This window comes from Lutra lutra, chromosome 5 (genome assembly GCF_902655055.1).
Source record: "Lutra lutra chromosome 5, mLutLut1.2, whole genome shotgun sequence".
In the NCBI taxonomy this organism is placed as follows: Eukaryota; Metazoa; Chordata; class Mammalia; order Carnivora; family Mustelidae; genus Lutra; species Lutra lutra.
Window position 1 is genome coordinate 139,760,260 of NC_062282.1, and position 22,575 is coordinate 139,782,834.

General features: G+C 37.9%; 1 protein-coding gene and 1 long non-coding RNA gene across 2 annotated transcripts in view; one reads left to right on the top strand and one right to left on the bottom strand.

The window, feature by feature from the left end:
* SNX2 (sorting nexin 2) overlaps positions 1 to 21,376 on the bottom strand; it is a 53,488-nt gene extending 32,112 nt beyond the window's left edge. Inside the window, exons 1-2 of the mRNA XM_047729748.1 lie at positions 21,209 to 21,376; positions 894 to 1,011 (exon numbers count right to left, since the gene is read on the bottom strand). Coding sequence (XP_047585704.1) covers positions 894 to 1,011; positions 21,209 to 21,316 — 226 coding nt within the window. The 5' untranslated portion in view covers positions 21,317 to 21,376. The remainder of the gene's footprint in view (positions 1 to 893; positions 1,012 to 21,208) is intronic.
* LOC125100003 (uncharacterized) overlaps positions 20,970 to 22,575 on the top strand; it is a 29,316-nt gene continuing 27,710 nt past the window's right edge. The window contains exon 1 of the long non-coding RNA XR_007127416.1: positions 20,970 to 21,052. This is a non-coding gene — a long non-coding RNA (uncharacterized LOC125100003). The remainder of the gene's footprint in view (positions 21,053 to 22,575) is intronic.

The window sequence follows — 22,575 nt, forward strand, 5'->3', positions numbered from 1 at the left end:
CAATTAGTATTTGTATGGTATTTTAATTTTTCTGACAAGGTGAAATACATGAATTCATCTGTAGTAAAAACGTCTCATAAAAATGAATCAAGCAGGAACTCATATGGACTTCTGTGATAGAGAATCGTATCTTCAAACACATTTATACAAAAAATAGAGAATGGTTCAAATATGCAACTACCATAAAAGCTAAGGACACATTACTGAATTTTAATGCAGTGAAAACCAGTTCAGGTAAATTAAGTTGTTAAGCAGACAAGAATTTACTACTTTAATTTTTTGAGTCATTAATCCTAAAAAGATTTGTTTCAATATCCAAACACTAACTTTTATCCAAGTTTTAATGTTAAAGTAGATGTAATTGTCTTGAAGAGAAGGCTTTTTTTTTTTTTTTTTTAAAAGGTAGGACTACACCAAGTCCTTCCCAGGAAAATAAATTCCTCAACCATCAATTTACTCACACAAAAGTAAGTCAAATACAACAGGTCGTAAATACTGAAGTATTTTATTAAAACAAAGACATTTTAACTGATTTTAAAATCCAGAGCTTAATTTTGCTTGTGACACCTGTAAGGAATAAGATTACAATCACTGGTATTACTCAAAGTATGAATGCCACAACCACTAGTTTTTTAAAGTAAGTACTGATCAAAACATGGAATTATAATACGTGATTTATTTTCAAATGCTTAAAACCAGAAAGGATCACGGGTTTCCTTCTCTCAACAGTTTATATTTTTCATAGTTATCTAACTGAAAATCTCCTGTCCTTCCAAGTTGCTAAGAAGAGCTACCACTCACACCTTACACAAAATTTCAGTTTTGCTTTAGAAAATATCTTGTAACAGGATAGAGTGGACTATTCCTAAAAAAATAAAGATATTCACAATTACCTGCAAAAAGGTCTTCTCTGTCATCATCTAGCACCACCGCTGCAGGTTTCGGGCCATTAGAGTTTGTACTGACATCTTCTGCATTAAAACTGGCTGGTTCTGGAGATGATGGACTCGACTGTTAAAAAAACAATAATAGATGATGGATTAGTATGTTTAACTATTATAATTACATCTCTATAGATTATAGAAATAGAACATTCTCTTAGTAAAAAGGGAAAAAAGAACAAGAACAGCCACTCATAGTACCTCCTCTAAGGGTAAGAATAAACCAAAACCACATTTTTATTCATTTTCCTTCTTAACAAAAGTCACTTAAGAGTAAAAAAATCTTTTTCAGTCATCCCTTTGAAGATAATAATTTTGTCATGTTGTTATATTTAACAAAAATTTAATGCTTTACAGCCATATAAAATATCACTGATTATTTTATAAAAGTAAAAAAAAGAATCACATCTTGAAAACATGTTGCAGGTATAAGAAGTTCAAAGTATTCCTTTACTGTAACTGAAAAGTTTAACAGTAGTTGAATTAACACAACTATTATAAAATATCCATGGTTTAAAACTTAAAAAATGCCCTCCTCCCCAACATTTATTTACATTTCAACTGAACTTTCGGGCAGTTTTTTGTACTTCTTAACCTTAAAGTGTAATGACCAACATAAGAGAACAAGACTATGAATCTTTTAGCTTTATTATAGTTTTCTTCTAATAGTTAAAACCAATGCTTTAAAAAAAAAAAAATCACATAAAAATGACAGTGTGTATGTCAAAAGCATACAGCTAGGGATTTTTCAGAAATCAAACTGATCCAGATGCAGAAAGAACATTATTATCAACCCCAGAAACTCTACTCTAATTCTTTATCCTCTCTCCACCGAAGCTTCTATCAGCATGCATTAGTTTTCCCTGTTTCTGTTCTTCATAAAAGTAGAATCACACAGAATACATTTTGTTTTTGTTCTTAATGTTATATATTCAAAATACTTCCATACTGTTGTGTGTACTAATGTATCACATATTCTTGTGGCTGCAAAATATTCCATTGTGTAAATATACTTCAATCGATCCATTCTATTATTGATGGCTATTTGAGTTTTGTACCACTATCAACAACACTGTATAAACTTCCTACTATACGTATCTTTTAATAAACATGTGAACAAATTTGTGTTTGGTATGTATGAGTAGAAAAACTAGATGACAGGATAGGCGAACATTTTTGCTTTAGAAGCTATCACTAAACAATCTTCTAAAGTGGCTGCATATTTACACTCCTACCAGCAACATATGAAAATACCAATTGCTCCACATCCTTGTCAACATTTTGAAAATATTCCACCTTTTCCAGTTTAGACATTATGGTGGTACACTTCAGAGTATCTAGTGTTTAATCTGTATTTCCCTGTCGAACAACGATGCCCAGCAATTTCTCATGGCAAATGGCTGAAAGATTAACTATCCCCCCCTTTTTTATTATTTTTTAAAGATTTTATTTATTTATTTGACAGAGAGAGATCACAAGTAGGCAGAGAGGCAGGCAGAGAGAGGAGGAAGCAGGTTCCCTGCTGAGCAGAAAGCCCGATGTGGGGCTCAATCCCAGGATGTTGGGATCATGACCTGAGCCGAAGGCAGAGGCTAAACCGCTGTGCCACCCAGGCGCCCCACTATCCCCCCCGCTTTTTTTAAGCTTTTATTTATTTATTTGACAGACAGAGATCACAAGCAGGTAGAGAGGCAGGCGGAGAGAGAGAGAGGAGGAAGCAGGCTCCCTGCCGAGCAGAGAGCCCGATGCGGGACTCGATCCCAGGACCCTGAGATCATGACCTGAGCCGAAGGCAGAGGCTTAACCCACTGAGCCACCTAGGCGCCGCCCCCCCACTATCCCCTTTTTAAAAAAAGGTTTTATTCATTTATTTAGAGAGAGATCACACATGCATATGGATAGAGGGGGCAAGGGGATAGAGGATCTCAAGCAGACTCCATGGAGCACAGGGCCTGATGCAGGGCTCAATGCCACAGCCCTGAGATCACGAACTGAGCCAAAACTAAAAGTCGGACACTTCACCAGCTAAGTCACCCAGGCACCCCTTGATAAGCCTCTTTTGTGAAAAGTCTGATCAAGTATTTTGCCCATTTTGCTATAGTTCTTAGTGACTTGTACAAATTATTTATGTATTCTGGAGACAAATTCTTTGCGAGATATGTAATTTCTTCCAATCAGTGGCTTGTGTTTCAACTTTTTTTTTTAAGGTTTTATTTTTTATTTATTTGACAGAGAGAGATCACAAGTAGGCAGAGAGGCAGGCAGAGAGAGAGAGAGAGGAGGAAGCAGGCTCCCCACTGAGCAGAGAGCCTGATGCGGGGCTCGATCCCAGGACCCTGGGATCATGCCCTGAGCCGAAGGCAGAGGCTTTAACCCACTGAGCCACCCAGGCACCCCTCAACTTTCTTTTTTTTTTTTTAATTAAAACTTTTATTTTTAAGTAATCTCTATTCCCAATGTGGGGCTTGAATCTACAACCGTGAGATTAAGAGTCCCATGCTTCACTGACTAAGGCAGCCAGCTGCCCACCCCCAACCCATTGTCTTAATAGTAGACTTAGATGAACAGAAATTCTTAATTTTACTAAAGATAAATAATCAATTTTTCTTTTTATGATTAGTAAACTTTTTTAGGATACTCTTTTGAAGTCATTCCTAATTCTTAAGATTTTCTCAAGCTTTTTAAGTAATCTATCCTCTATGGCATAATGACATTTCTTTTTTTTTTTTTTTTTTTTGCCATTTTTTTTTTTTATTTTTTATTTTTTCAGCATAACAGTATTCATTATTTTTGCACCACACCCAGTGCTCCATGCAATCCGTGCCCTCTACAATACCCACCACCTGGTGCCCCCAACCTCCCACCCCCCACCCCTTCAAAATTCTCAGATCGTTTTTCAGAGTCCATAGTCTCTCATGGTTCACCTCCCCTTCCAATTTCCCTCAACTCCCTTCTCCTCTCCATCTCCCCTTGTCCTCCATGCTATTTGTTATGCTCCACAAATAAGTGAAACCATATGATAATTGACTCTCTCTGCTTGACTTATTTCACTCAGCATAATCTCTTCCATAATGACATTTCTTAATAGCTCTCTCTCTCTTTTTAAAAATATTTTATTTATTTATTTGACAGAGAGACAGCCAGAGAGGGAACAAAGGCAGGGGGAGTGGGAGCGGGAGAAGCAGGCTTCCCGGCGAGCAGGGAGCCCAATACAGGGCTCGATCCCAGGACATCATAACCTGAGCTGAAGGCAGACGCTTAACCAACTGAACCACCCAGGTGCCCCTCTCAACACCTTTCAAAAAGTTTCAATTCTTTTTTTTTTTAACAAAAAGATTTTATCTATTTGGGAGAGAGAGAAGAGTACGAGTGGGAGAGAAAATTTGAAGCAGACTTCACACTGAGCACAGAGCCCAATGTGGGGCTTAATCTCACAAATGGGAGATCACACCCGAGCTGAAACCAAGTCCAACGCTCAACCACCTGAGCCACCCCACCCCAGTTTCAATTCTTTATAGATTTTAAAGGGAAGGTGTTTGTTTTTTTTCTTTGGAGCCTCATTCTTACAGTCTCCAACTCTCACAAAGGTGGGCCTCCTAATTTACCATAGCAATTTCACTTGAAGGAATTTAAAAATAACTAAGCTTATACATTTTTCTTCTGGAAGATGTTCCTGACAACCTCAACCTCACCTCTAGCTGAGTCTGGTTAGGGGAATGGCCTACATGCTCCCACAGAATAGCTACTTCCCTTATCATAATTTCTCTTACCACACTATAATTATTAACTGTTTATAAATTATAAACTCTACAAGGAAAGGAGACTATCTTCTTTTGTTTACTAATTTTTTTACTCCTTTCCGGGCCACAAACGCTCAATGACTATTTGTTAACTGAATTCCAAGAAAATAATTATGAATATGCCTAAGAATTGTTCCCAAGTTTGTCAATGAGATTATCTATAATACTGAAAAATTTGAAATAGCCTACAACACATCTACATAAAAATGGAGCAGAGTAGTTTCAACAACCATGCATGATAAAAACTCTAACCAAACTAAAAATACAGGGGAACGTTATCAAGTTAAGAAACAATAGCTATAAAAACCTACCTCGACTTTTTTTTTTTTTTTTTTTAAAGTAAGCTCCACAGGATACCTGGGTGGCTCAGTGGGTTAAGTGACTGCCTTAGGCTCAGGTCATGATCCCAGAGTCCTAGGGCTGAGTACGCATCAGGCTCCTTACTCAGCAGGGAGCCTGCTTCTCCTCTGCCTGCCACTTCCCCTGCTTGTGTGTACATGATCTCTCTCTCTGATAAAGAAAGAAAGAAAGAAACAAATCTTTTAAAAAAAGAAAAAAAAAAAAAAGCTCCATGCTCAGTGTGGGGCCTGAACTCACAACCCTAAGATGAAGAGTCACAGGCTCTATGCACTGAACCAGTCAGGCGTCCCCTACATCAAAGTTAATGGTTAGAAACTAGAAGCTTTCCCACTAAGATCAGGAATAAAACAGGGACATCAACACTGTACTGAAAGTTCTACCCAATGTGATAAGACAAGAAAAGGAAAATAAAGGTATACAAATTGGGAAGGAAAAAATAAAACTGCCTTTGTTCAGAAATTATATCAGTGTCTAAGTAGAAAACCCAAACAAAAAAACCTCCCAGAACTACTAAGCACTTACAGCAATGTAGAAGCATACAAGATTAGTACACAGAAGTTAGTCACTTTCCTACACAGCATCAATGAAAACAGAATTTCAAGTTCAAAACGTTAACATTTACATTGGCACCCCCAAAAATGAAATACTTAGGTATAATCTAAGAAAATATATACAAGATCTACATGAGAAAAAATCCAAAACTCTGATGAATGAACTCAATGGCTAAATAAATGGAGAGATACTGCATGTTCACGAATAGGAAGACTAAATACTTTCAAGATGTCAGTTCTTCCCAACTTGATACAGAGATCGGATGTATCTGATGATGGAATTTTGATAATTCCAGAAAATTATTTTGTGGATATCAATAAAATCCTAAAGTTTATTCAGAGAGGCAAAAGACCCAGAATAGCCAAAAGAACATTGAGGAAAAAGAATAAAATTGGAGGACTGAAGCTATCTGACTTCAGCCTTATAGTAATCAACATAATGTGGTACTGGTGAAAATACAGATGAATGGAACAGAGAAGCCCCAAAATGGACCCATATAAATATAGTCAACAGATCTCTGACAAATAAACAAAGAGCACAATAGAGGAAAAAAAGAGTCTCTTCAGCAAAAAGTGTTGGCCTAGACATTTACATGCAAAAATATAAATCTGCACAGAGACTTTATACCCTTCACAGAAATCAACTCAAAATGGATTACATACCTAAAAATTGAACACAAAAGTTTAAAATCCCTAGATGGCAACAGGAGAAAAATCTAGATGACCCTGGATTTGGCAGTTTTTAGATACATTAACAAAGGCACACTCCATTAAAGAAAGAATCAATAAACTTCATTAAAATTAAAATTTTCTGTGAAAAATACTGTCAAGAAAATAAAAAAGCCACAGACTGGAAGAAAAGTGAAAAGATGCCCCACAGCATTTATCAACAGGGAAAATGCAAATTAAAAAGGTTCCACAACACCTCATAATAGTGTATCTATACACATTAGAATGCTCAAAAATCCCTCATTGCCAACTTCCTCCACCTGAGTGGTATGGTACATTTGTTACAATATATGAATCTACAATGACATATTGTAATTACCAAAGTTTATAGTATATGGTGTTTTATGTGCTGTGGGCTTGGACACATGTGTAATGACATGATGTGTATCCACCTTCATGCTATTACACGAGGTAGCTTCACTGTCCAGAAATCACGTGTGCTCTAATTCACCCCTCCTAACATACTGATTTTTTTTTTACTGTCTTCACAGTTTTGCATTTTCCAGAATATCATATAGTTGGAATCTTATGATAAGTAATCTTTTTAGACAGGGTGCTTTAACTAGTAATACGCATTTGAGTTTTCTGTGTCTTTTCATGGCTAGATAACACATTTCATTTTTTAGTGCTGAATAACATTCCACTGACTTGAAGCACCGGTTTATCTACCCATTAACCTACTGAAGGACATCTTGGTTGCTTCCAAGTTTTGGTAGTTATGAATAAAGCTGCTGTAAACATCGTGTGCTGTTTTTTGTGCATACATGAATTTTCAGCTTCTCTGGATAAATACTAAAGAGAGTGAGTGATTACCGGACTATGTAAGAGTAAGTTATAAGAAACTGCCAATCTGTCTGCCAAACTAGCTGTACCATTTTGCATTCCCACCAGCAGTGAATGAGAGTTCCTTCTGCCAGCATTTGGTAGTGTTATACAGATATACTATCATACCTTTCTCTCCCACTGATTAGCACTAAAAGATCTGAACAGAATACAAAAAACAAAGACTTAAATTAACGGCAGATAGATTGGGTAAGGAGACAAAATGTGAAGGTTAATTTTATGATTTTCCCCCCTTCTTTAATCTCTTTCAGCGTTTCCTGAGAATGGCTCCAATTGTAGAACTAGTCTAGTAGTGTGTGCAGCAATCACTCTGAGAAAAATCTTTATCTTTTAATTATAACACAAGGCCCCTGCTACCAAGAGAATGTTAGTGGAAAAATTTCTTTTCTTCCTCTTCCTACCCCATTTTCTTTCCTGGCTCTGCCCTGAGGCCAAATTCAGTGGCTAGATGCATGAAACCTGCAATGATGACAGCACTGACAGCTAAAATCCCAAGAGAAAATCTACTTTTCTGGCCAGCTGAACCAGGAAAAGAGGACCTACATACAAATGTGAAGAAGGGGGACAGAAATCCTCATTAGTATCTTCTCTCCTTTCTTTCACTGCTTTTCCCTAAGAGTCACCTCAAGCTGAGCAAGAGTATGTGCCCGGTGCAGGCAGCTACAACTCTGACAGAAGGCCACGTTTCTAGGAAATAGCCTTAGAAAACAGAGGTCAATGTCTCTTTCCCAAAGACTGGATTTGTTTGGTGTCCATTCTAATAAAGACGATGTTTCCTGTGGAGCAAAGAATAGGCACACTTATTGCCTCTTATAATGATCTGGGTTCCCTAAGCTCAGGTTCTATAGCTGTGACACAAACCAAAGGCAGATGCAATATGAATCTCCCCACTCCTATTCCTATCACACCATCCCATCAAGCAAGAGATAGGGGAAATTATCACAAACATGATACTCATGCTGCTTGCTATGTTTTGAGTAAAAGTGCTTAATCAAGTCTTCCAAGTTAATTTGTTAGCTTAGAAGGAACATACAATTTCAGACTCTTTACAATTCCTGACAGAAAAAGTCAGTGAACTTGAAGAAAAATGATTAGAAAATATCCAATCTGAATAACAGAGGGAAAACAAAGGCAGGAACTGTAAGACAATTTTAAAAAGTCTAACACTGACCTCAATGGACTCCTAGAGAAGTACACAAAAATATTTCAATAAATGATAGCTAAAGGTCCCTTGGGGCACCTGGGTGGCTGGTGAAGCCTCTGCCTTCAGCTCCGGTTATAATCCTGGGGTCCTGGATCGAGCCCTGCATCCCATCAAGCTCTCTGCTCAGCGGGGAGCCTGCTTCCCCCTCACTCTCTGCCTGCCCCTCCACCTACTTGTGATCTCTCTGTCAAATAAAATTTTTAAAAAGTCCCAAATTTGTTGAAATACCTAAATTTACAGATTTGAGACAACTTCAAAGAAAATCCTATCCAGCCACATCATAAAAAGCAGATGAAAAAACAAAGAGTTAAAAAAAAAAAACTTAAAGTAGCTAAAAAAAATTACATTCAGGGAAACAATTACAAAGACTGTATATTTCTCATGAGAAATTAGAGATGACAACAGTGGCACAATATCTCTACAATGGTTTAAAAAAAAAAAAGTCAACATAATTCCTATACCCAACAAAAATATCATCCAGGAACAAAGATGGAATAAAGATATTCTCAAATGAAAGAATACTATAGGGACCTATCATCACTAGGCCAGTTGTTTAAAAAACAAAAAAAAAAAAAGAAAAAAAGGGTAGGGGGGACCAAAAGACAATCTTAGCCTGAAGATACATGATAAGAGTTAACATAAATTTGGGTCGTCAGGAATACAGTGAGAATCACAGAAAGAATTAACTAACTGGAGAAATATAATAGACCATTTTTCTTCTCTTACATTATTGAAAATGTGTATGACTAAGAAACCAAAAATTGTAACACTGTCTGGTAAGTTTTTCAATGTATGGAGATATATGTGAAAACTAAAAACATAGAGGAAGGAGAGGTAAATGGCTATAAGGATCTACATTTTATTTGTAGAGTATAATTTTAACTCTAATTAGATGGTAAATTATTAGGTATGTATGTTATAATCCCTACAGTAACCACACACATATATATATATATTAAAATATAGTTATATGTTATAAACAAATATACATAAGTATATATTTATAAGAAGAAGGGAAGATAAAGCAAAAAATCCAGTAGATAAATTAAAATTAAACACTTACAGACATTAATACAAAAGAAGGAAGAAAAGGGGAATGGGAAAAACAGAAAACAAATAAAATGGTAGATCTAATCCAGTTACACCAATAATTACATTAAACATACCAATTAGAGGGCAGAGGTAGCTAGACTAGATATAAAGATAGCAATACAGAACAATATGCTGCCTACAAAATACATACTTTAAAGACACAGATAGTTAACAGTAAAAGAATGGAAAAACTATATCATGCAAACAATCAAAAAAGAGATGGAGTGCTACATAAATATCAGATAAACTTCCAATAACGAGTATTATCAGCAATGAAGAAAGACGTCATAGGATAAAAGCACCAATTTATGAAGAAATCATAACAATGTTAAGCCTGTGTCTAACAACAGAGCTTCAATATGAAGATGAAACTGAACTAAAAGTAATTAATAACAAATTAAAAATCAACAATTATATTTGGAGACTTCATCACTCTTCTCTCAGTAATTGATAGAATAGACAGTTAACGGGACACCTGGGTGGCTCAGTTGGTTAAGCCACTGTCTTAGGCTCAGATCATGATTCCAGGGTCCTGGGATTGAGTCCACATTGGGCTCCTTGCTTGGCGGGGAGCCTGCTTCTCTCTCTGCCTCTGCCTGCCACCCTGCCTGCTTGTGTGTTCTCTCTCTCAATCTGACAAATAAGTAAAATCTTAAAAAAAAAAAAAAAAAGAATAGACAGGTAGCAAGGCAAGATAGAGCAGACCTGGAAAAACTTTTAACCAACTTGACTTAACATTTATACAACACTTCAAAAATAACATCAGATTATATACATTCATTTCAAGCACGTACAAAATATTCACCATAAGAGACCATATTCTGGGCCATGAGACAAATGTTAACACATTTAAAAGTACTAAAATCACAAAACATTTTCTAACCATAATCAAATTAAAGTAGAAATGACAGAGACAGATTGAGAAAATCCCCAAATTTTGGAAATTAACACATTTCTAAATAACCCACAGGTCAAACAGTATGTCAGAAGGGAAACTAGAGTGTAGTTTAAATTGAATGAAAACAAACACAGCATTAAAATTCGTGGGATACAGCTAAAGCTGTGCTTACAAAGAAATATATAGCTAATACTCAAAAACAAAACAAAACAAGCAAATAAAAAACCACCAAGTTTCAAATCAATGATTTAAGCCTCCACGAACAAGAGAAAAAAAAAATCAAGCAAAGCGGATTCTTTGAAAGATCCCAAGATAGGGACGCCTGGGTGGCTCAGTTGGTTAAGCAGCTGATTTGGCTCAGGTCATGATCCCAGTGTCCTGGGATCGAGTCCCACATCGGGCTCCTTGCTTGGCGGGGAGCCTGCTTCTCCCTCTGCCTCTGCCTGCCATTCTGTCTGCCTGTGCTCACTCGCTCTCCTCTCTCTCTGACAAATAAATAAAATCTTTAAAAAAAAAGAAAAAAGAAAAGATCCCAAGATATTCTCTAGAGAGACTAAAATAAACGAGTAAATAAGTAAACAGAAGACATAAATTATCAATGCCAGGAGTGAAAAGGCAGGGGCAACACCCACAGACCCCACAAACATGGTCACAGGATAAAAAAGAGTATTATGAAAAACTTTATGCCCATAAATTTCACAACTTAGACTGAATGGGCAAATTACTTGAAAAACCCATACTACAGAAGTTCAACAAGAAATCACCTTGTATCTATTAAAGATAATGAATTTGGGGGCGCCTGGGTGGCCCAGTCGTTAAGTGTCTGCCTTCGGCTCAGGTCATGATCCCAGAGTCCTGGGTTCGAGCCCCGCGTCAGGCTCCCTGCTCTGCGGGAAGCCTGCTTCTCTCTCTCCCATTCCCCCTGCTTGTATTCCCTCTCTCGCTGTGTCTCTCTCTCTCTGAAATAAATAAATAAAAATCTTAAAAAAAAAAAAAAAGATAATGAATTTGAAGTTAAAAGTCTTCCAAAAACAAAACTACATGCTCAGATGATTTCACTAGTGAGTCCTATCAACCTTTAAAGAACACAGTAAGACTAATTCCATTCAACCTGTTCCAGAACACAGAAGAGGAATGAACACTCTCCAATTCCCTTAATGAAACCAGTATTTCCAGTACCAAAATCAAAGATATTACACATAAAAGAAAATACTGCACAAATATCTACTGTAACAGACATAGCAGCCTAAACAAAATACTATCAAACTGAATGCAGCAACATATAAAAAGGAAAATAAGTACATTTATGACTGTGATGGGCTTATCCCAGGAAGGCAAGGTTTATTTAGTGTTTTCAAATCAAGCAATATAATCCATGTTATCATTAACCTAAGAAGAAAACTACACAATCATCTTAATAAATGGAAAAAGAATCTAGTATCTACCAGCCTCCATTCATGAATACAAAATACCAGAAAACTAAGAACAGAACTTCTTTAACCTGGTGGAGGACATCTACAAAAACAAAAACAAAACCCAAACCAAACCAAAACAAAAAAACCTAAGGGACACCTTGCTGTCTCAGTTGGTAGAACATGCGACATTGAATCTCAGTTTTGAGTTTAAGTCCCATGTTGGGTGGAGAGATTATTTAAAAATAAAACCTTTAACAATAAAAAAACTTACCAGATAACATCATATGTAGAGAGAAAGAATATTTCCCTCCTAAGTTCATAAAAAGGAAGAAAATGGAACCACTTCTACCACTCCTATCCAGTATTATACTGATGGTCTTAGCTACTACATTAAGGTATATAGGAAACAAAGAAATAAAACTCCAAATCACTAACAGTAGGATTAAATACATGAAAATCCCATGGACTCTCCAAAAAACCTACTAGAACTAATGAGCATTTAGTACAGTTGCTGGATAGAAGGTAAATATACCACCAACAAACAAATGTAAAAAGAAGCCACGAAATAAGTATGAACTAACTAAATATGTGCTAGATTGGTATGCTGAAACACGGATTAAAAAAATCAAGTAAACAAGAAAAAAATGGAAAGAAATAGTAAACCTATGGCTTAGGGGCACCTGGGTGGCTCAGCTGTTAGGCCTGTGCCTTTGGCTCAGGTCATGATCTGAGTGGGATGGAACCCTGCATCAGGCTCCCTGCTCTTCCGGATACCTGCTTCTCTCTCTCCCTCTGCCCCAACCCCCCTTGTGTTTTCCTCTCTGGCTGTGTGTAAAAAATAGTAAAATATTTAAAAAAAATAGTAAACCTATGACTTAGAGGCTCAATACTGTTAATATGTTAATTCTCCACAGACTAATCTATGGACTCATCACAATACCAAATCAAAATATGAGGTGGAAGTTTTGGTAGAAATCAATAAATTGATTCTAAACTTACATGGAAAGGCAAAAGAAGTAGAAATGGGAAAGCAATTTTGAAAAGAAAAAAAAAAAGTCAATGGACTCTACTAATTTCAAGACTCAGTTACAGTAAGACAGCATACAACTGGTAAAGAGTCAGTAGATCAGTGAAATAGAATGGAGTCCAGAAACAGATGTATACACATATATATGCTCAACTCATCTTTAAAAAAGATCAAAAAAGATCAAAACCTTTAAAAAAGGTTCAAAGACAACTCATCAAGAAACTTTTCAATTCTAGCGTAACTTGCCATAAAGCATATGAGATTCATTGACAATACTGTAAAAATTGAAAAATACAACCAAACAACTTGAAATAACATTTACAGAACACTCCAGCCATCCACATCTGACTCTATATAACCTTCTGGAGTGCAAACAAAATATTCGCCACAAAGACCAGATTTTGATCCATAAAACAAACCTTAACGGGGTGATTATTTTTCAATAATTGGGCTGGAACTGGATATCTACATGCAAAAAAACATAACTTGAATGCACATGTAAATTAACTGAATCCTAGGCCTAAATGTAAAAGCTAAAATTAATAAAACTTCTAGAAGAAAACAAAACCTTCGTAACCTTGGGTTAGCAGTAAGAAAGAATTTCACAAGTGAAATCTAACATACGATCAACAACAAAAAGGTAACTTACACTTCATCTAGTAACAAACTTTCGGTCTGTAAAAGGTGATATTAACAGCATAAAAAGACAAGCCACAGTTTGAGTAAGCATATCTGCAAAACATACATCTGGCAAAGGATCTGTACTGAGAATACATGAGGAATTCTCAAAACTCAATGAGGAGATCCAACTTTTTAAATAGGCAACAGATGTGAAAGGACATCACCAAACATGATTTTCAAACACTGAATATGCACATGAAGACCTCAACATCACTCATCATTACAGAATGTATATTAGAACTATAATGAGTTAACACTACAAACCTGTGAGAGGGCTAAAAATCATTGGTGTGCTGGTAAATGTTGAGAGAGGGAGAGAGAGAGAGACCACGTCTTTGAGAGAGAAAACTTCAATGTTATTTATTTAGATAGAGTGAGCCAGTGAGTGAAGGGAGGGGCAGAAGCAGAGAGAATCCTGAAGCCGACTCCCCACTGAGTGCGGAGCCTGACACTGAGCTTGATCCCAGGACCCTGGATATCACCACCTGAGCCAAAATCAAGAGTCAGCTGTTTAACTGAGCCACTCAGGCGACCCACCTTCATTTTTAATATAATTCATTTAAATGTTTGTGGAACTTATTTTTAACAATGGCTGTGTTTAATAACCGGTTTCCAAATTCTTGACAATTTAACAATCACTTGTTTCAAGACAATGTAATCCCCCCTAAAGCTTACCACTACCTAAAATCAAAACTGACACTAACAAGTGCAGACAGGATGTCAAACAACTAGTATTCTCATTCACTGCTATAGGAATACATCTGATTTGGAAGAGTCTGGCAGTTTCTTTCTTTGCTTTCTTTCCCTTCCTTCCTTTGGATCTTTTATAATTTCATTAGATTTCAAAGATGGAATGGATAGAAACCTGACCAGAGACTAAAATAAATCTAGATGCACAAAAGGTTCCCTGGGGCAAGCTTTCAATATTCAAACATTCAATAATACATACAAAGTATGACTCTGAATAAGGGTAAAATTTCTGTATTAAAATAACTTTTATGATACCAGGAAATAGAGTGACATGCTTTTATACTGAAGCATCATACTTTCTAGAAAATAAAACCATAGATTAATGAATCTCAGACTTGGACAACAGTGTTCTAATGGATATGTTCTTGAGTTGTATTATTACTACAGCCATTAACTTATGGGACTAAAAGCAAGTGACCTCACCTCTTGCAAATCATTCTGGCACAAGTATAGCAGTTTCTTACAAATTCAAACGTACTTACCATACAACCCAACAATCCTACTTCCAAATATTCACCCACAAGAAATGAAAACTGTGTTCATACAAAAACCTGCACAAAAATGTTTATATTGGCTTTACTCATTAATGCTTGAAGCTGGAAACAACAGAACAGTCCTTCAACAACAAACAACTGTGCTACACTTACAACGGAATACTAAATTCAGCAACAAAAAAGTAATGAACTATTGATAACAGGAAACAACAGCTGAGTCTCAGATACTTTAGGCTAAATTAAAGAAGCTAGACTCAAAAAGTTTCACACTGTATGATTCCATCTAACTGAACAGTGGTTGCCAGCAATTAGGAACGGGAAGTGTTAAACATGTGAGAGAATTTTTTAGGTGATAAAAGTATTTTGTATCTTGATTAAGGTGGTAGTGAATTTTACTAAATTGAGGTTAATTTTGCCCCAAGTAAAAACTACCATCACAGAAGGGGAAAAAACCAAAACCAAAACCAAAAACACCGGAAACAAAACCAAAAAACACAATTCCATTTCATAGGAAAGTGGGTACTTGTAAAATTACACTAAAGGCCAATTTTATTCTTTTTAAGAAAAAAGTCTACAGAAAAGTAACTCTATCTCAAGCAACTTCATTTAATAACATTTTTTAGAGGCACAAAAATAGTTCATTCTAAAATCCTCAAATTTAATGGTTTTTAAGGGCAAGAGGTCAACTTGAATGCTACTGCTTCAAAAAATTTTTAGTAATTTTCAGTGCTCACCTCCTTTAAACACCTGATCATAAAATGTTTCTCTGAAACAAAGGTAACTCACATTGGAATTTTCAGAAAAAGGAGTACATTTAAAGTTGGAGGCCTACCCAGAGATCAAAAAACAGAATTAAGGAAACAACTTATGCACTATTACTACCTATTTCAAAAGCACAGTACATACTAATTTAGTAGCTCTTCATCAACAGTGCCTTGTCTTACTCTGCTTATTCTCTCCTCATAATTTCACCCACGTTCAGAATATCAAAGATCATTTCTATGCAATTAAGTCACTCCAGTCTTCCGTACCATTTTTGTGCCATGGGCGCATTTCAATTACACATGGATCACCTGGTATTGCAGGTGTCTGTTCACACAGCTCTGTTTATTACACTGACTCCTCTCCTATACTCCCTAGGGCAGGGACTAGATGTCCACAATCTGATTTAATGTAATCATTCAACAAATTTATGAGATTCCTAAATCAACATTTTTAGCCCATCCAGCATTTCTAACTGCTTGGCGTTCTCCTCACTGGTTTAATATAACCCTAAGTGAAATGAAACTTAAAATTCCTTTGTCTAAGAATCACCTCAAGAGAGGGAGACATAAATGATGTCTTTAGATGTCTAACTTTTTAGCTACTGTTCCATCAATTTCCTTTTCTCCTTTATTACTTGTGCTTTCCTTCTGAGGTCTTTAACTTCAGGCTTAAAATAGCCTCCAACTCATCAACCTACCAGTAATACCTTCCACTCAAAATCACCTCTCAGACTGCTAGCACGTTTATCTTCCCAGGTGATCACGGTAACCGCCATCAAAATCTTTCATAGATCTCACCCACCTACGTAACAAATTCCAAAGCCCTTCACAATCTCACCCATAGTAAACATATAATGCCCCATATTCAGCCACTTACACAATTTTTTATGGTTTCCTAGAAAATGGACTGACCCTCGAGCGAGACTTGCTATTCTCCCACTTTGAAACTACATCACCCTTTCAAGGTCTCTCTTAAATATTACCTCTTCAGTGAGCTTCTCCCAGCCAAGAGATGCATTTACTGTTCATCTACTATGTATCAGGAACACTGAAAGGAATTAGAATCTCCCCAATGTTTCATTGGTACTTCCACTGAAAACAAATGCATTTTCAGACCATATAATCACAACCTGTATGAGTTTTCCGTACACTTCTTTCTTCTCCACTGGAGATTTTTTGTCCTCCAAGATTTGCAATAGTTCGCTGATATTTGCACTATGATTATCACCTAAACGGTACGGCAGAGGGTAAATACCCAAGTATCTGCTGGAGTGAATGAAGTAAGATGTCTTCTGAGCACAATAGAGAAAAGAAATTTTAAGACCATCTAGATATTGAATATGAAATGCTCTATAATCTCTATCATATGCACAACTGACCAAACTATGGTCCTCATCTTAACTTCAACTGACCCTTCTATTTGAGGTTAATACGAGAACCAGGTATGAACATCTATGTCAAGCGATCTTCAACAATGGTGCCAAAACCACTCAAATGGGGAAAGGATAGTTTTTTCAACAAATGGTGCTCGAACAACTGAACTGCCACGTGCAAAAGAATAAAGGTGGACCCTACTTCATGCCATACACAAAAACTAACTCAAATGATCAAAGACCCAAAAGTAGGAGCCAAAATCAAAAAATTCTCATTAGAACACATACACATAAATCTTCATGACCTTGGATTTGGCAGGGGATTCTTAAACATGACAGTGAAAGCATGAGAAACAAAATTTTAAAAATAATCTGGACCTTGCTAAATGATTTTTAAAATTGTTAAGGACACCATCAAGAACATGAAGAGGAACCTAGAGAATGGGAGACAATATCTATGAATCATGCATGTAATAAGGAACTTGTATCTAGAATATATAAAGAATTCTTGTAACGCAGTAATAAACCACTCAAGTAAAAAAAAAAAATGAGCAAAGAATCTGAATAGACATACCTCCAAAGAAGATATACAAATGGCCAAAAAGCATATGAAAAGATGTGCATTATCTTTAGTTACCAAAAAAATGCAATCAAAACCACACTAAGATACCACTTCATATTCGTTAAGATGAACAGAACCAAAAAAAGTCCTATTAACAGGTGTTGGTGAGGGTATGAAGAAACTGGTACCCTCGCACATGGCTGGTGGAAATGTAAAATGGTGTGGCCACTTCTTTGGGAAACCAGCCTGGCTATTATTCAAATGATGAAATGTAGTACAGTTACTATAGGACCCAGTAATTCTACTTGTACACAAACGTTTACTGCAGCATTACTCACAGCAGCCAAAACGCAGAAACAACCCACATGTCCATCAATTGACGAACGGATAAACAAAATGTGGTACAGCCACGCAATGAAATGTTATTCCACCCCATTCTATAAAAAGGACTTTGAAAACATTATGCTAAGTGAAAGAAGCCAATCATGAAAAACCACATATTATATTATTTCATTCATACAAAGTCCAGAACAGGGAAGTCCACAGAGACAGAAAGTTAGTTAGTGGTTGTTGAAGGTTGGGGACAGAGAGGCTTGGGGAATGGGGATGGGGGTCATAGTTAAAAAGTACGGGGTTTCATTGTGAGGTGATGAAAATGTTCTAAAGCTAACTGTGGTGATGGGTGCACATATCTGTGACTGTACTAGAAAACCATTAAATTGTACACATTAAATGAATGAATTGCGTGGTACATAGATTATACCTCAATACAGCTGTTTAAGATAGAGAACAAGGCATATGATATAAATTTCCCAACTTTATTTTTGTATTAAAGATTTTATTTATTTGAGAGAGCACGCATGAGAGAGAACGTGCCTGCTCTAGGAGGGGGGGATGCGCAGAGGGAGAGACAGACTCCCTGCTGAGCAGGGTTATCCAGGACCCTGGGATCAAGACCCGAGCCAAAGGAAGACACTTAAGTAACTGAGCCACCCAGGCACCCCTTTATTATTTTCTTTCAGGTGTGACCTTACTACTCCATACTGCTCTAGGGCAAGCACCTTTTAAGCTTAGGGCTGTATCATTTAAGGAAAAAGCAGTGTTCTTAAACATTTCAAGCCTTGCCTCTCAGGTAACAAAAAGAACAAGTTTCACTAGATTCTTTCTCCTTCTCTTTCTCTTCCCAGCCCCCTAATGCCAGCGGCCGCCGCCTATTTTTTGTTTCATAGTCACAACAATAATAAACACTAAGAGTTTTAAATATGTTTCATTCACTGAATTTGGCTTTATGTGACTGTTCTTAATTATGAAACGAAAGAAGTCTAATACTATGTTAAAAACATACACTAAGTGGTACGGTCATTACAAGCCTAACAATGACGACACTGAAAATGTCTATTATCTTACTTCACCTATATGGATTTCAATTGATTTTTTTCCCTCCAAATGCCCTCAAAGGAAGAAGTTTCTACACAAATGTATAATTCTTTAAACTCGGACTTACTTTTTCTTTAATTAAAGACATTAATTTATATGTCTTTCAATTTACAGCTTAGATAATAACTATTCAAAGCAGATGATCTACATCAGAATTATCTGGGGCTTGGGAACTTATTACTGTCTGTGGACCAGAAGCAATGTCATGAGGAGTCTGTTAGAAATGCATAACAACAGACTTTTCCCAGCCCTACAGAATCATAATTTGCACTTTAACAAGATCCCTAGGTAGCGTATGTATAAACTCTGAAAAGCACTGATCTAGGGGCATCTGCATTTCAAACAAGAATCCCCCGGTTTCTCCAACACGGGAGGTTTGAGAAGCACTTCTAAAAACGAAAGTGGAGTTACTGAAAAAGAAAATTCCCTTACAGCACTTTTGGTATACTAAAAAACAGTGCTATATATCCTTCCTGTAAGAGTTTGGAAAGCAAAAATATTCTGAATTTATACATCTCAGTTATACTACCTTAAAGTTAATAACCTGAATGAATCTATAACAAACAAGGTTTAGATAAACAATCAAAATCAACTTTATTTATAACTTTCACCGTGTACTAACCAAGATAAATTGATTCATACTCAAAAGTTCTGTAGACTTTTATTGGGGAAAAAAGGGCAAAGACCCTATTAAAAAGACCCAACCAACTGGGAGATAGATTATAGTTCCTTTTACTCAACTCCTAAAAGCCTCAATTAAACAGAATGCTTAGTGTTCACATTGTCAAGTTTACTCTAGGTCAATAGGTTGTTTTGATCCTAGCTGGTGGAAAACCTCTGCAGCCCTCAAGGAAATACAGGTCTTGGGATCCTGCACAGACACTCTCATTACATTTTAAGATAGTTATACAGTAAGTATAAAGGGCTAAAAAGATACTAAACCCAAAAGGTTAATCTGTTATGCAAGACAATTTTTACTAATTGTTAGGAGATGATGTTTTGACAATGAATCCAGCAAACATTTACCAAATGGAAATATTCAGGACTGGAAGGAACACAAAGATGATCAAGGCACTATCCCCAGCCCCAAGAAGCACATAATCTGAGGGGAGGTGGGGTTTGACTGAGAATCTGTATACACAATTTGCAGTGTATGGTCACTGTGGAAAGTGGTTCCCGGAAGTTCCCAGTAAATGATTTTCAAATAAAAGTCTTTTACTGTAATTTCCAATTGATTCAGCGTCTAGCTGCACAAGCCCAGAAAAAGCATACTAAAAAGCACTTTATAAGGAAATAGAGCCCAAGGTAAACAATCTTCTGGGCAATTTGCATACATTTTAATACACATACACGCATAAAACTGGGCTGAGGTGTGGGCGCCCTCACTAAATGCAAAGCAATTCAAACCCGAAATGGATCTAGGAGGCCAATACAGTTAACAGTGTTTCCTTTGACAAAAACAGGAACACTCAACTTCAGAGACCGCTGACCATGCGAGAAAAGAGGAAAAAGGGAGTGAGGATCTGTTTTTACTTCTCCGAGATAACTTTAACACAAAACAGAACAAAACCAACAACCAACCAGCACTTTCCCGGACTACACCCTCCCTTCAACTTAATATTTTATAAACACTCATTCTTTTTTTTTTTTTTAAACACTCTTATTCTTAAAAAGTCTAGGAACTAAAGAAGACAAAACCGGTTAAATGCATTTAACAGTCGAATACTGAGGCACCTCCCTCAAGGGGAACCGGCAGTCCATGAAGGGTCATAACTGGGAAAAGTGCATCCACACGCTCCCTGGACAGCCAGGGCCACTCAACACTCAGTTCACTGCTCTCTCCTTTCAGGGGCACACCCTCCCTTGGGAAGGGAAAAGCAAGCACCTCTTCAAAGCGGGTGCGGAGGTCGTCGGGAGGGTGGTGAGGTTTATCAGGACTCAGGGAAAGCCCATTTCTGGTCTGGAGAAGAGATGCAAGTGACACGGAGGAAGGCCAGCTGAGCCGGGAAAGGGCGCTGAGATGCTCGGGCCGGTCCCTGCCCCCCTAAAGAGGATCAGGTCAGCCCCCGGCCCGCGGGCTGGTCTCCCGAGGAAGCCTAGCCGTCCAGGCCAAGCTCCAGCCCGCTGACAGGTACCTGAGGTGGGACCCGCGTCACAGGTGTCGCCCCGAGCAGGTCCCCGCAAACCCGGGGGGGTGGGGAGGGACAAGTCCCGGCAGGGGAAAGGCACCTAAAGGTGAGACGCGCGGCAGTAGCGGAGCGCAGCACCCACGGCGACGCGGTCTCACCTCGAGGGTGGACACAGTGCTGGTGAACAGGTCTTCTCCGTCCTCCAGCTCCTCAAAGTCGGTGGGCTTCGCGTCCCCCAGCGGAGGAGGCTCCCTCTCGGCCGCCATCTTCGCTCGTCCAGACGACTGCGCGAGCGGAGCCTCGCGGACCTGTCACGTGAGCACGCACGGCAGTGCTGGCGCGCCGGCCGCCGGGCTCCCCCTCCACCCACGGGCCCGCCTCTCGTGGCCCCGCCCCCGGCCTCGTGACGGCGCCCACCCCCGTGCGCGCGGCGCTCGGCTCCGCCCCTTTGCCTCTCCTTCCTCTTCTGCTTCTGGGTGGGTTGTCTTTCTCCGCCCATTTGCTGGCCGGATTTGGGTGGAAGGCTTTGGGGCGTTTATTACCTTCTCCTTCGTAGCACGTCTAGATCAAACGATTTCTCGGTGTTACCAGTTGTAAAACTGGGATTACCATTTTGCAAATCTGCTTTAGGAAGTGGAAGAGTTTGGGCTTGGATTTTACACACACTGAGGGCAAGACGGAGGATTGGTGAGAAATAGACACCTTTAGGTTGTCCAACAGAACTCTCCGGCGTGATGGAAGTGTTCTGTATCAGTAGAGTAACCGCTGGCCAAGTGTAACCACTGACCCCTTCACGCGACTATGAGGAGCTGAGTTTTAAATTTTATTTAACTTAAATCTAAATAGCCGCAGGGGGCTAGAGGCTACCTACTGGCCAGAGCAGCTCTAGATAACAAAAATGCCCTGAATAATTTCTTGTGTGAGGTTTACTCCAGTTTCATCATGAGCCGCAACATACTTTTCCTGCATAAAAGACGAGAAAGGCTGAGCAAATAACAGGAAAATCAGATGATTGGCAAGAGCGTGATACTTAAATCCCTCTGCCAATTACTAGTGCTTCATCATGGGAAGATCTCTTGAAGACTTTCAGCTTCAACTTCCCCAGCAGCAAAACGTAAATGTTACTAATTCTCCACTCACACTTCACTGCCCAGGATTATTCTCAGGATCATATGAAAAAATATGTTAAAATATTTCGAAAGCTAAAAAGTGCTATGTTAATGCAAAGTATGCCCATGGAAAATTAAAAGAGGGCATCACAAATAGCAACCTGAGGTTATAATTTTTGCCAAAGGAATAAAAAGCTTCGATGGGATTCTTTACAAATTAAGTACAAATTCTCAGCCCTCACTGGCCTGCGAATTATGTCTGGCTTCTACCGGCTATGCCCAAAACTTACTTAGCATCGCTAGCCTTATTTTTTTAAACTGCATTACAACAGGTTTTTCTACTTGGCCAGGAATTCTTTCGCTCCTACATTTCTAAATTTCCATGATGATTATCAAGAAGCATTAGCCCAAACCAT